The sequence below is a fragment of the Trifolium pratense genome, linkage group LG6, assembly GCF_020283565.1.
Source record: "Trifolium pratense cultivar HEN17-A07 linkage group LG6, ARS_RC_1.1, whole genome shotgun sequence".
Taxonomy (NCBI): domain Eukaryota; kingdom Viridiplantae; phylum Streptophyta; class Magnoliopsida; order Fabales; family Fabaceae; genus Trifolium; species Trifolium pratense.
Genome location: NC_060064.1, coordinates 27,700,657 through 27,715,093, shown reverse-complemented (window position 1 = coordinate 27,715,093; position 14,437 = coordinate 27,700,657). Strand labels below are relative to the sequence as shown.

Here is a 14,437-nt window from a genome sequence, read left to right as displayed (position 1 = left end):
CATAATATTATGAACCACATTGTCCCCGTAAGCTTAGTCGGTATGGCACTGCATTATATATGCAGGGAAGAGTTCGAATTCCGAACACTAGTTTCACCTAAGGGTGGAATTCTAGCCACTAAGCTACTTGACAAAAAAAAAAAAAATTATGCACCACATCACATTGTGTAGATGAAAACTACTTGTTGTAAGTGAATGCAACGAAAAGACCCGGAAATAAATTATGCAAATTGCTTAGTAATAATAAAGACAAATAGAAAACAGAAAGTTCTCATATCAATATCAACACTATATATTGAAATAAACACCAAAATAAATTAATGTAGCAGAAAACTCCCAAAAAATGAACTTCATTGAAAATGTAACTCTAATGAAAATTAGCCATTTATGCTAATGATGCCAATGCATCATAATCACTAATTGTCTTCATTAGTAGTAGTAGTTCAGAGAATCATGTGATGTGGTACAAGATTTTTCAATCAAACTAATAAGCTCAAAATCACTTAAGCTTCAATATAAATATAGAAGCTAAATTCAATAAGCTACATCTTCAATCAATTATAAGCTCAAAAGCACTTAAGCTCCAATGTAAATATAGAAGATACATTCAATATGATACATGTTCAATTGTTAATTTTATAAATAAGCTAAATTCAATATGCTATACCTTCAGACTTCAATAAATTATAAATCTAATAAGTTAACAAGCCTGCTTTAAATTTTGTATAGTTAGCAGCAATGTTGAAGAATCTGCAAAACCAAATAAAGAGTTACATTAGAAGCATGGTCTGAATAAAACAATATAGAGATAATATAGAGACAAAATTCCTAATTTAATCTAATCCACCAAAAATGTTCTTACCTTTGCAAGCACAACAGTTGATCGATGGCCAAAACTTTCAGACCAAATCTTGCTCCTTCCTCAGTACGACGCACTTAACGAACATGTCTATGAGCTTTTTATGTCGAGTCATCTTATCAAGAACTTCATCTTCAAAGTTCACAGCACGGCGCTTGGACACATCATTATCGGTGGCATTTTTAGCTGAAAAAAGGAGCTCAGATAACCGATCCTTTTCGGCCTGTTTGCCATATTTTTCTGCCTCACTAGTCCCTTCAGCGAGAAGATGGTATGTGTATACCACCTTCTTTTGTCCAATCCTATATGCTCGGCTGATAGCCTGTCTTTCAACCGAAGGATTCCATACAACATCAAGAAGCACAACCCTTGAAGCTCCAACTAAGCTAATTCCCTCGGAACAAGCTTTTGTAGCTGCAAGTAGAACCTTCGCTTTGCTATTTTCATCATTGAAGCTATGGATTATGGACTGCTTATCCTTTGTAGAATCATTGCTAGACATGAACAGCACTTCTCCGTTAGACCAGTTAAAAGCCGAGTTTAATTGGTCTTGAATTAATTGTAAAGGAGCATGGAATTGGCTGAAAATAAGGACTTTCTCGTTGGAAGCATCACACAGCCGAACAAACTCGTACACAAATTTTGTTTTGACACCTTCATGTGGGTTCATTCTAAGCTGTTTTATCTTATCCTTGTCGAGTAAAGAATCTTCTTCTTTCGAAAGATGACATTTAAGGAAAAGAGATGGATGGACAGATGCCAATGCAATCTTACGCTCAAAGTTAAATACTGTGTTATGAGAACGTTTAATACTCTTCAGAATATCATTCTGCAAACTATCTGCCTTCAAAGTCACCAAACATTCCCTTAACCCGGGAAGCTTACTTTTAAGGATCGCACCTTTGTGAACATGAACAAAGGGATCCATTAGCAATTTCAACTTCTTGATCTTATCATCATCAGAAGGGTCTCTTTCTATGTTGCCTGAATAAGCTTCCCAACCCCATTTTTTAGATGATTTTTGTACCTGCTTATTACAAAACGTTTTTAGCTCAGGCGGTATCATGGTAGGAAAAGAAGGCTTGACTAAGCTCAAAGTGCCGTAAAGCTCCGAGAAATTATTTTGGAATGGAGTTCCGGAAAGGATAATTCGCTTCGGTGTTTGACTCTTCTTCAACACCTTCCAAATATGACTTCTTTGATTTCTTGGTGTGTGTCCTTCATCAAGAACCAACAAACCAGGAGCTTTAAGTAGAACATCTCGCATATCAAAGTTTCCTTTTGTCTCCTTCAAACTTTTAAGCTTTTCCTCTTTCTTATGTTGGCAAATTGATCCATACAAATTGTAGCTCATTCCAAGAATGCTTGTTTCTTTGAACCACGAAATCAGTTTCGCCATTCGTGTTTCATCAGCATGATGCCGTGTACTAAAGCTATCGAATTTGTTAACCGCATCGGCATGCTCTTTACCAGATAGCTCTAAATTGCCTAAATTGTGAAATGGAACTCCAATGTCCCATTTCTTGAATTCCTCTTCCCAAGTCAGTAGTAAACTAGCAGGAGCGACAACAATCGGCAAGCATTTTGGAAACAACTTCAAATATGCCTTGAGGAAAACTATTGTCAGCCTTGTCTTTCCGGTTCCAGGAGCATGAGAAATAATACAGCCACCTTCACTGCGAGGATCGGCATTCTTTAACTTTTGAAGCTCAATACTTCCAGCCAAGTTTTTCCATATGAACTCAAAACCTTCTTGTTGGTGAGGGTATAAGGTTTGTTCCACACCAGGAATTTTGTCCCAAACTCTGACTTCAGTATGTGAAACATTATCCTTCGAGTCATCATCAGAAACATTCAAGTGAGACCGATCAAAGAGTGACACATCGTCTCCACCAATTGACGCCCTTCTTCTTGAACCTTCATTCGGATATCTATCCTCCTGTGTCATGTAAACAAACGTATGCAAAAGATAAGTGCATCTTATCAACATATCTCATGCAACTTTTTCATATGAATCAACATAAAACCAAAGATATAAACATCAGTGCCTCCTACCATCGATGAATCTCATTATAAAATCAGAACAAACATACAACAATTAAGGTTCTTTTCCAATTTCCACTACTACATGGATACCATAAATCATAACAAAATCAAACTAAACAAAACATAAATATATTTAAATTTCATGGATACCATAGCAATTAATCCTTATTTTGCTCGTCAGTTTTTACATATATTGTGAAAGACAAAATAATGCGAATCAGTTTGTCAATTGCGGATTGCAAAATGTAGCGGTATGTTCAAAATATCTTTATCCGCAATTAGACAAAACTTTGCATTGAATTGCCACATATCGCAGAACAATAGTGGTTCATTCAAATTTCGCTATTCAATATCAAAATTAACCATGTTAGTTTACATAAATCAACATGAAACCATGCTTACCACTAGTTGTGTCTTATATTTGCTCTCAGTAATAACTTTACCACACGATTTGCAATAATCACCAATCGCTTCGTCATAAACAATATCATGCTCACAGCGAGATGAAGGACTTCCGTTATTTTCCCGTGTAGCTTCATTTGTACCTAAATTTCCAATCTGAAGATAGTAACACACTAAGTTAATCAATGTCATTTCTCCTTACAAATCTCATTGAGTATCTTATAGATATCATTCAGACCAAAGTTTAAACATACAAACAATTAAGCACTAGTCCTATAGTTTACAAATTAAAATTAAACAGCAAAGTTCAAATTTAAATGTTCTTAAAGAGGTGGATTGCCTTGGATTCAGCTTCCATTTCTCTTTCGGCTGTTTCAAATTCATCCCAAATGGGCTTTAACTCTTCATTCTTCCTACGTTCCTCCTCCTCCTCTTCAGTCAATTCCACCTTTTGAACCTTCTTTAGGCTCCATATCAGAGGTGTCTCAACACAAACCGGCGGTGTCCGTGTCTCTTGCGGATTAACATCATCACCATCATCATTATCCAACAGAATTGGATCATTCTTCATGGTATTTTGCTTGTCAGAATAGCATTCAGCAAGGAGTTTGACTAAACTCAAATCCTTCGACGTAAAATACGCACTTTTGCCCCTTCGATTCAAACCATTGTTATCCTTGGATTCTTTCTTATCGCCATTTTGGATGTTAAATCTGCCTTTATAATCTTTTCTTAGTTTGTTCTCCGCCATTTTCTGTTTATCCGAATCCTTCTTCTCCTCCATAATCTCCTCTCTGTCCTCCTCCACCACATTGTTTGGTTTTCTCAAACCCTTCTTCTCCTCATCCCTAATCTTAATCTTTTTCTTCTGATTATTCCTCTTACAAATTCCAATTTTTTTATCCTTCACCTCTTTCAACCGCTCCTCCTCCTCCATCAAATATTTGTCACATTTTTGCCACAACGGATCCAAATTCTCCTCTTTGTCCTCCTCCACCACATTGTTTGGTTCACTCAAACCCTTCTTCTCCTCCTCCCTAAACTCCTCCTCCTCATCATCATCAACAATAACATCGTTTGAACTTCCATCACTATCAGAAATCTCATTCTCCTTCTCCTCTTCCCTAATCTCCTCCTCATCATTATCAACATCATTTGAATTTCCATCATCACTAACAAAAATATCATTCACCTTCTTCTTCTCCTTCTCCTCCTCCTCCTCCTCCTCCCCACTTTTTTCATCATTCACCTCTCTAATCAGCTCCTCTACCACATTGAAGGATTTTCCAGAACCCTTTTTCTTCTTCTCTTCCTCCTCCTCCCCACTCTGTTCATCATTCACCTCTCTAGCCAGCTCTTCCACCACATTGAAGTATTTTCTTGAACCCTTTTTCTTCTTCTCTTCTTCTTCCTCCTCCTCCTCCTCATCATCATCATCATCATCAACATCATCAGCAAAAGAAGATTCAGAAGAACTGTCATCATCATCGTCAATAATCTCATTCACCTCATCAACTCTAAAATCCTCATCACTAGTATCATTTTCCTCACTTTCATCAGAATCATCATCTTCATCACTCTCATCAGAATCAACAAAATTTTCATTTTTATCAACAAACTCACCACTTCCTCCACTTCCATCAACTTTCACCTCCTTTCTAACATCATCTCTTTCATCATCAGCCTCAGAACCAACAAACTGTTCATCCTCTTCGTCAAATGTAATCGGATTTTCCTTTTCCCAACCACATTTTTCATCATCAAAGTTTCCATCTTTATCATCAATCTCACATCTTCCTCCACTTCCATCAACTTCTACTTCCTTTCTAACATCACCTCCTTCATCCTCAGCCTCAGAATCAACAAACTGTTCATCTTCTGAATCTATTGTAATCGGATTTTCGCGATCCCAACCACACTTTTCATCATCAAAGCTTCCATTTTTATCACCAATCTCACAACTTCCTTCAATCTCATCACTTTTCGCTTCCATTTTAACATCAACATCACCCTCAAACATCTTCTCATCACAATGCTCCGACCCTTCATCATAATCATCATCCTCAATAAAAATAACCTCATCATCATTCTGAGGAATCACCAAAGTTTCATTTTTTACCCTTCTTCTCTTAGACCCAGAAACAGATTCAAAACCCATATCATCTTCATCACTCTTTTTCCGCTTAGAAGATGAACAGTCAAGCGAAAAACTAGAAAACAAAGGAACATTTTTGCTACGAGTCCGGCTTGAAACGCCAACCATCATAACAAACAAGACAGGATAAATGAGGAAACAAGAATAACAACAAGAACAAAGAAAATGTTCTTTTAACGATGTTACTGCTTTGTGAACTGAGAAGAGAGAGAGAAACGTGTTTGAGAAGGGATGAAGTGATGTGATACTAAAAAAAGAATGTAATGAAAAAAAGAAGAGGGTGTTGTTGTTTAATTGAAAGAGGAAAGAGTGAGAAAAGTGAAAACGTGTGAGAATCAATGGCGCCAAACTAAGATAGAATTGAACACTGAAACACCAAACTAAGTACTGTACAGTATAGTCCAAGTCCAAGTCCAACATTAGATTAGACTCTTATTTTTCTAAATATCAGCATAATAATAAATACATTGTACCAAAAATTAAATTACTGTAAAAAATACTGTAAATAGATTCCTCTTTATTAGTGATTTTGTTGGAACTTACTATGTGAAAATTGGTTGGGATTTGGTAAGAAATAAATACAAGTTATCTTAGAGTTAGTGTGTGAATTAAAAAGAAGGGTAAGAAAATTATTACTCCACCCCAGGCTAAATATAGAATTTCATTGACTAAATTACGGATATTAAGAAAATTTGGAGTGACATTAGTTAGCATTTTTCATTTATTAATTAATAACAATATTGTTTTTACAATTTTGTTCTTGAAGGGCCCGTTTATCTGCAAAATGTAAGTACTAGAGAGAATAGTACAAGACATTACAAGATAGAACAATATAGGACAAGCGTTTAAGGTATTGAACAAACTTTGTGTTGTATGATGTTTGGTGGATAAAAAAAGGTTATTTTTGTATTTTAGATAACTTGTGCAGAGGACAAAAAGTTGTCATGTTCAATCTCTTATATATTTTTTAGCAGATCAAACGCACCATAAGAAAAATAATTTATTTATAGTTTATTAAGTATTTGTTGTAAGGCGTAGAAAAAGATGAAAGATAATTAAAGGTATATTTTGGTAAATAAATATTTAATGTGGTTCAAAATTTAAAGAGGACCTTATAAAAAAGGACAAGAAAATTTTATAAAATGATCTTATAATTAAGAATGGAAGGAGTATAAAAGTTTTTTTTTTTTAAGAAGCTAAATTAGCCCACCTAAATTGGCATATTAATGGTGTTTTATATTGAAAGATGCTCTCTCGAGTGTGCTCCAAGTGCTCTCTTTCCACTATATACGCACGCAACCACTGTCCGGTTGGGTTTGGGATCACGGTTCAAAATAAACCAATTTAAGAAAAATTTTGTCCAAGAGAAAGAAACCCTAGGAAACTTGGAGTAATAATTTATTATACTGGAATAATAATTTTTACTTGAAATTGAAATTGCAAAGTAAGTGTACAGTCGTATTCATTTCCCTTGTAATGTGATTGGAGGAGTAAGTTGCAGATGAATAGTATAGGTGAGCCTCTCATGACATCACAGGAGGAGTAAAGTTCAATGATGCAAATTTTTTTAGTAATAATAAAAAAAGAAATAATCGAAAGTTCAGATTATCAATATCACACCATGTTGAGAAATAAAAGATATGCTAACATGTGTTTTGAATCTTTTGATTGTACTTGTTAGTTTGTGTGTTAAAGTTAGAAACTTATTTTTATTAAAAATTAAAATTAGTGTATTCTAATTTCTATAAAGTTAAAAATTATTTTTAAAAAAATTAGGGTGAAATTTATGTTTGGCTGGACGTTCAATTTTTCATGTACAAAATTGACTATTTGGTCTAACGGTACGTGCATATAAATAGTGGATGGTCCGATAGTGGAAACTTGATAATATGTGGCCATCTCACAAGGTGATGATTGTCCTCACTTATAAACACACATTCAAGTCATCTCGCAACTAATGTAGGACTTCTTAACAGAAAAAAAAAATTGTACTTACAAAGTGCATTTTTTATATTTTTAAAAAATAAATTATACAAATTTTAAAATTATTTTACTACTCCCTCCGTCCTATTTTATAAGACATTATTTGACTAAATGTATTATTCATATGTCTTGTTTTGACTATATTTTTCTAAAAGTATATAAATATAAATATTATCGCATAAGATCTTGTTTGATTGGTTTCGATATATATTTTTTAAATTTCAAAATTCGATAACTTTTACTAATAGATAATTAAACATATTCATAATCAAAAATATGTATTAACACACGTGCAGTGATCAAAAAATTCTTATATTTTGGACGAAGAGAGTATTAAATTCCTTAATCAGTGTCTTAGTGTCCCAAAAACACTGGTTAATATTTTCCGCTAAATAAGTACTACTTTAAATGTACCAGCAAATCTGCAAATGGAACTTCATTGAGATTCTAGCCCTACCTAAAAATTTGCAGCTTATACTAATGATGTCAAATTAGCAATGCATCACAATCCCTAGCTGCCTATATTAGTAGAGTTCTGCAGATAACCATGTGGAACAAAGCATTACTACATGTGTGTCTTCAATAGTTCAACATTTACTACTTTTATTTTTCGATTTTCAATTAAAGTTAGGTACAGTACAGTATGTCTTTGTACCAAATTATTCTTATCCTAAACATTAAATTGGATTTCTATAAAAAATAGAAGAAAAATAAGATGGATAACTGGATAAAAAGTAGAAAAGGAAAATAAATGTGATTGCTCCACTTGGGGTTGGTCGAGTGGAGTTTCCTTGGGACCTTGGAGTATGCTCCTCTCAAGGTCTCAGGTTTGATTCCCACTGGTGCCAATTTTGGTGGGCTAAGTCCATACAGAGCAAAAAAACTCTGGCTTTAAATGGGGCACCCACAAGTGAGCGGTGGGATTGGTCCCCTTGAATTAGTCGGTCCTAAGACCGGATATCAAGTTTTCAAAAAAAAAAAATGTGATTGCTCCAAATTACTAATAGATTTCAAATATTAATTTAAATATAGTCTTGTAAAAAAATAAATGTTCCAATAGAAAAGACTAAATTTATAAGTTAAAAATTGTTGCTTCATCATGATGATTTTTGCTATCCAAACCCTTCAAGAGTGATTTTAATTGAATTTAATTATGAATTAAATTCATTTTGTCTATGTTTTGGATAGCTTGGCAAAATCAACGTAACAAAAGGCTATGTGAAAAAATTGTACCAAAAAAAAAAAGGCTATGTCAAAATTCATATATAATTAAATTACAAGTTAGTATAAATGTACCAAAAAAATCACAAGTTATAACTATAATAATAACTAATGTAAATTAGGAACACAGCAAAGCATAAGGCTATGTTAACACACCATAACACTCCGAAAATATTACCTTTCGACCGGCATACAACTATCAGCATCGAACATTACTACTCAAGCCTGTGATACGCCACCAAGGGATCTCTCGCCAATGTCACCAACAACTCAAAGGCACGAGAAGCAGAAAAAGCTTCAGACCCGAGCATCCGGACAAGCCTTGTGAAATACAACCTTGACAACAACAACTAGAGAAATCACCGAAGTTAGCCGCCGGCCTTGTTTTTTTTTTAAGCCTAGAGAAATCAAGTTCATACTGATAACATAGCAGAAGCATTCCAACTCTTCAAAATGCCAATACTTGATATCTAAGAGTTGACTACAGCACCTATAACAACAATTCAATTGGACTTAACACCAAAACAATAATGACATATCTTATCAATTCACCTCCATGGATCTTAGTGATTACTTTTAGAACAAGCCATCATCCTTCTCCAGCCAAAGATGCAACACACAGGGATCTCGCGCCAAAGCCACAAACAACTCAGAGGCACTAGAAGCAAGAACGGCTTCAGACCTGAGCATAACCGGACTTGCCCTTGTGAGATGCGACCATAGTGGCAGCAGAGGCTAAAGAGCGCGATGATTGCACCCAGCCATATTTTTCTAGGATCTGATACAAACCTGCAAGATCTTACAAAACACAGAGAATATACCAACTGTTACCAGCTTCTCATAATCGGATCAACGCTGCCTTGTCAAAACTGAAACTGCTATGCATTACAACAATTTTAAATTTTAATCAATCAGCTCACAGTATTGAAGAATATGTAAATCTAATTAAATGTAATCAAAATGGTAGAAATAATCCTTCTATCAAAATAAATACATTGGCAGTAGCAACCAAAAAAAATGGACTGATGGAAAAGTTTACATTCATCATTATAAATCAATAGCCTAAACTATCAAATTCTAGCTCCTTCGACCTGTATCACACAGTCATCAAACAGGTCTTTGAGATTTTCGTGCCTAATCATCTTATCAAGAATCGTATCTTCAACGTTCGTTGCACGGCTTTTTGACTCGTCATTGTTGTAAGCATTTTTAGCCGAGAAAATAAGTTCAGACAACCGGTGCTTTTCAATCTGCTTGCAATATTTATCGCACTCTCTAGTCCCTTGCGTGAGCAGATGATATATGTACACAAACTTCGTCTGTCCTATTCTATAAGCTCGGCTTATAGCCTGTTTTTCTACCGACGGATTCCATTCGACATCCAGTAGCACAACCCTTGAAGCTCCGACCAAGCTGATTCCCTCCGAACAAGCTTTTGTTGATGCAAGGAGAATCTTCGCTTGGCTGTCTGCATCATTGAATCGATGGATTAAGGATTGCCTGTCCTTAACCCGTCCATCCATGTACAAAATTTCCTCATCCTCGGTCCATTTTAAAGCCGACTTTAAATGGCCTATGATTAAGTGTAATGGACGGAGGAATTGGCTGAACACGAGAACCTTTTCATTAACAGCAGCACAAAGACTAACGAATTCCACCAAAAACCTTGTTTTGACGCCTGCGTTATGATTCAATCTAAGCTTCTCTAGCCGGTCCTTGTCGACAGCAGATTTTTCTTGTTCCGAAAGTGTGCACTCGAGGAAAAGAGACGGATGGATGGACACCAATGTTTGATTATTCTCAAATATCAATGAGTTCTGAGAACTTTCAAAACTCTCAAGAATTTGCTTATGAAATCCGTCAGGCTTCAAACGCAGCACGCAATTTCTTAACCCGGGAAGCTTCTTTTGAAGGATCGCACCTTTGTGGACATGCACTAAGGGATCCATAAGCAACTTCAACTTCTGAATGTTATCATCAGAAGGATTTTCCGTTGTACTATTGGCACAAACCTGTTCCCACCTCAATTCTTTCGATGCCTTTTTTTTTTGCTGCTTCTGGCAAAACTTTTTCAGCTCGAGCGGTAACATGTTTGGAAACGAAGGCTTCACAAGGCTCAAAGTGTTATATAGCTCCAAGCAGTTGTTCTGAAAAGGAGTTCCGGAAAGTATAATTCGCTTCTTTGTTGGAATTTCCGAAAACACCTTCCAAATACCACTTCTTTTATTTCTCGGCGTGTGTCCTTCATCTAGCACCAACAAGCCAGGAACTTTTCGCAGAAATTTCCCCATTTCTTTTCTTTTCTCAACACTTGATTGGTTTTTCGTTCTCTCATTTTCAGATTCACCTCCCTCGTCTTCAGATTCCACTGCACCAGCTAGTTTCTTGTACAAAGTGTAACTGATTCCAAGAATGCTTGTTTCTTTGTACCACGAAATCAGTTTCACCATTCGCGTATCGACCTTACTATGCTGTGCAGTAGACCAATTAAACGCATTAACAGCATCATCGTGCTCTTTACCGGATAACTCAGGATTATTCAAATTGTGAAATGGAACTCCAATGTTCCATTTTTTGAACTCATCTTCCCAAGTAAGTAACAAACCCGCAGGAGCAATGATAACCGGAAAGCATTCAGGAAACACTTTCAAATATGCCATGAGAAAGACTATTGTCAACCTTGTTTTTCCAGTTCCAGGAGCATGTGAAATAATGCAGCCACCCTCTTTGTCAGGATCCGTGTTCTTCAACTTTTTAAGACTGATGCTTCCTGCCAAGTTTTTCCAAATGACTTCAAAGCCTTCCTGTTGATGAGGATACAAAGTTTCTCTCACTTCAGGAATTAGGTCCCAAACTGTGCCTTTTTTATGACAGATATTAGCATCTAAATCACCATCGGAAACATTGACGCGAGACTGAGAGCAATCCAAGTGTAAGGAATTTTCAGAATCCTCCGATGAAGCTCTTTTTTCGTACCCTTCATATGGATATTTATCCCTCTGTGTCATGCGCAATACAAGTATGCAAAAGTCAGAACAAAATACAAAATAAAGCATGATGCCAATATATGAATCTCACAACAAGAAAATTAGTGAAACAAACACTACAGCGACACAGTTACCGTTAATCACTTCTATTTACTTAAATTATTACCGATGTCTATATACATTTCAGTACACTACCGTGAAAAGAAATTACTTAAACTAGTTTGCAACTTTTCGTATGAATCAACATAAAACCAAAGATACAAACATCAGTGCCTCCTACCATCAACGAATCTCATTATCAAAACTGAACAAACATACAACAATTAAGGTCCTTTTCCACTGCTACATGAGGACTAAATGACAGAATAATACCATAAATCATGACAAAATCAAACTAAACATAAATATTTTTAAATTTCATGGATACCATAGCAATTAATACTTATTTTGCTCTTCAGTATAATGTGAATCAGTTTGTCAATCGCAGCTTGCAAAATATAGCGGTATGTTCAAAATATAAAAATTTCGCTAATAGTGCTTTGTTTAAATTTCGCTAATCAATATCAAAATTAACCAAGTAATTTTACATAAATCAACATGAAACAGTGCTTACCACTAGTTGTGTCTTATATTTGCTCTCAGTAATAACATGACCACACGATTTGCAATAATCACCAATCACTTCATCGTAGATAATGTCATGCTCACAGCGAGATGAAGGACTTCCGTTATTTCCTTGTGAGGCTTCATTTGTCACTAAATTTCCTATCTGAAGACAGTAACACACTAAGTTAATCGATGTCACTGATTTCTCCTTACAAATCTCATTAGATCAAAGTTTAAACATACAAACAATTTAAATTTAAAAACAAAATCAGCTTAAGCATTAGTCCTATAGTTCACAAAATGAAAATTAAAAAGCAAAGTTCAAATTTTAATGTTCTTAAAGAGAAGGATTACCTTGGATTCAGCTTCTGATTCATTAATGTACATAGCCATTTGATCCCATATGGGCTCTAACTTTTCATTTTTCCTCCGTTCCTCCTCCTCCTCTTCAGTCAGTTCTACTGTTTGAACCTTTTTTAGGCTCCATATCAAAGGTGCCTCAACACAAACTGGTGGTTTCCGTGTATCTCGCGGATTAACATCATCATCATCATCATAATCATTATCACTATTCACCTCCGGCAGAATTGGATCATTCTTAATGCTATTTTCCTTGTATGAATAGCATTCAGCAAGGAGTTTGACTAAACTCAAATCCTTCAACGAAAAATACGCACTTTTACCCCTTCGATTCAAACCATTGTTCTCCATCTTTTTTTGTTTCTCTGAATTATTCCCTCTTCTCTTGCCATATTGCTGTTTTTCTCCATCAAAATCAGACACCTCAGAGACATTTTTTTCCACACTTTTTGCTTTCTGTTTCATTGATTCTTCTTTCTTGTTTGAAGAAGAAGAAGAACAACCCTTGATTGGATCCAAAGAACCCTTCTTCTCAAAGGTAGTAGAATTTGTTACACTACCATAATCCGAATGCTCGATTTCATCATTGTTTATAGAACCCTTCTTCTCGTTTTTCATCTGACAAATTCCACTTTGTCTATCATTTACCTCTCTCACCAGCTCCTCCACCACATCAAAATCTGTTCTCATTCTCTTTTTCTTCTTCTCTTCATCATTGTTTACAGAAACTCCACTTTGTTTATCCATCACATCTCTCTCCAGCTCCTCCACCACATCAAAATCTTTTCTCGTTCTCTTTTTCTTCTTCCCTTCATCATCATAACTATCATCATCATCATCATCATCAGAAACCTCATCCAGTTCATCAACGTTAAAATCCTCATCACTCGTCTCGTTTTCTTCACTCTCATCATCATCATCATCTTCATCATCATCATCACTCTCATCAGAATCATCATCTTCATTAACACTCTCATCAGTGTCATCCAAAACAATCAAATTTTTATCAGCACACTCACCACTTTCATAACTTTTTACTCCCTCTTTAACACTATCTTCTTCTTCTTCTTCATCATCACTCTCACCAGATTCATCTAAGAATATAATCGGGTTTTCCCTATCCCAACCAATCTTTTCATCAACAAAGTTTCCATCTTTATTATCACCAATCTCACTACTTCCTCCACTCTCATCAATCTTCACTTCCTTCTTAAACTCTTCTTCATCTTCATCATCAATAGAAATAATCTCAGCATTCTCAGGAATCAAAAAAGCTTCATCTTTTAACCTTCTTCTTTTAGACCCAGAAGCAGAATCTAAACTCGTAGCATCTTCTTCATTCTTTCTTCTCTTTGAAGATGAAGAATCAAACAAAGGACTATGAAACAATGGAACCTTCTTGCTACGTGTTCTGCTTGAAACACCACCAGCCATATTAAAAACAACACGAGAAAAAACGTTCCTTTTATTTATGTTTTTAATGTTTCAGTTTCTCTGTTTTCTGGATAGTGAAAAAAACAGAGTTAGAAGGGGGAAAAAAAAAAAACAAGAAAAAGTGAGTGTTTCGATGGAAGAAAAACATAGAGAGAGAGAGAGAGAGAGAGAGAGAGAGAGAGAGAGAGAGTATGAAAGGTTTTGCTATTGATGGCGCGAAAGTAGAAGGAACAAGAAACGATGAGTGAAACTGAAAACCAAACTAAAAACGGAAACAATTCCATCATGTGTTTCTACTTTCTATATTCACTCTTTATTTTTTATAAATATCTACATAATAATAGATGTTATATATTCCTTTTTATTACTCCTATCTTATACAGT

General features: G+C 35.4%; 2 protein-coding genes across 2 annotated transcripts; both read right to left on the bottom strand.

Annotated features, from left to right (window-relative positions):
- Window positions 1–323: 323 nt before the first annotated feature.
- LOC123892031 (SNF2 domain-containing protein CLASSY 4-like) lies at window positions 324–5,570 on the bottom strand. Its single transcript, XM_045941885.1, has 5 exons — window positions 4,755–5,570; window positions 3,648–4,634; window positions 3,308–3,463; window positions 863–2,798; window positions 324–750 (listed from the first exon to the last, which is right to left on the bottom strand). Exons 1-4 carry the CDS (start codon window positions 5,568–5,570, stop codon window positions 900–902), a joined length of 3,858 nt encoding a protein of 1,285 aa, XP_045797841.1. The 3' UTR covers window positions 324–750; window positions 863–899.
- A 4,166-nt stretch (window positions 5,571–9,736) lies between these two features.
- Window positions 9,737–14,053, bottom strand: LOC123892030 (SNF2 domain-containing protein CLASSY 3-like). The gene is made up of 5 exons (XM_045941884.1): window positions 12,614–14,053; window positions 12,267–12,422; window positions 11,014–11,665; window positions 10,679–10,959; window positions 9,737–10,627 (listed from the first exon to the last, which is right to left on the bottom strand). Exons 1-5 carry the CDS (start codon window positions 14,051–14,053, stop codon window positions 9,737–9,739), a joined length of 3,420 nt encoding a protein of 1,139 aa, XP_045797840.1.
- Between the last annotated feature and the right edge of the window lie 384 nt (window positions 14,054–14,437).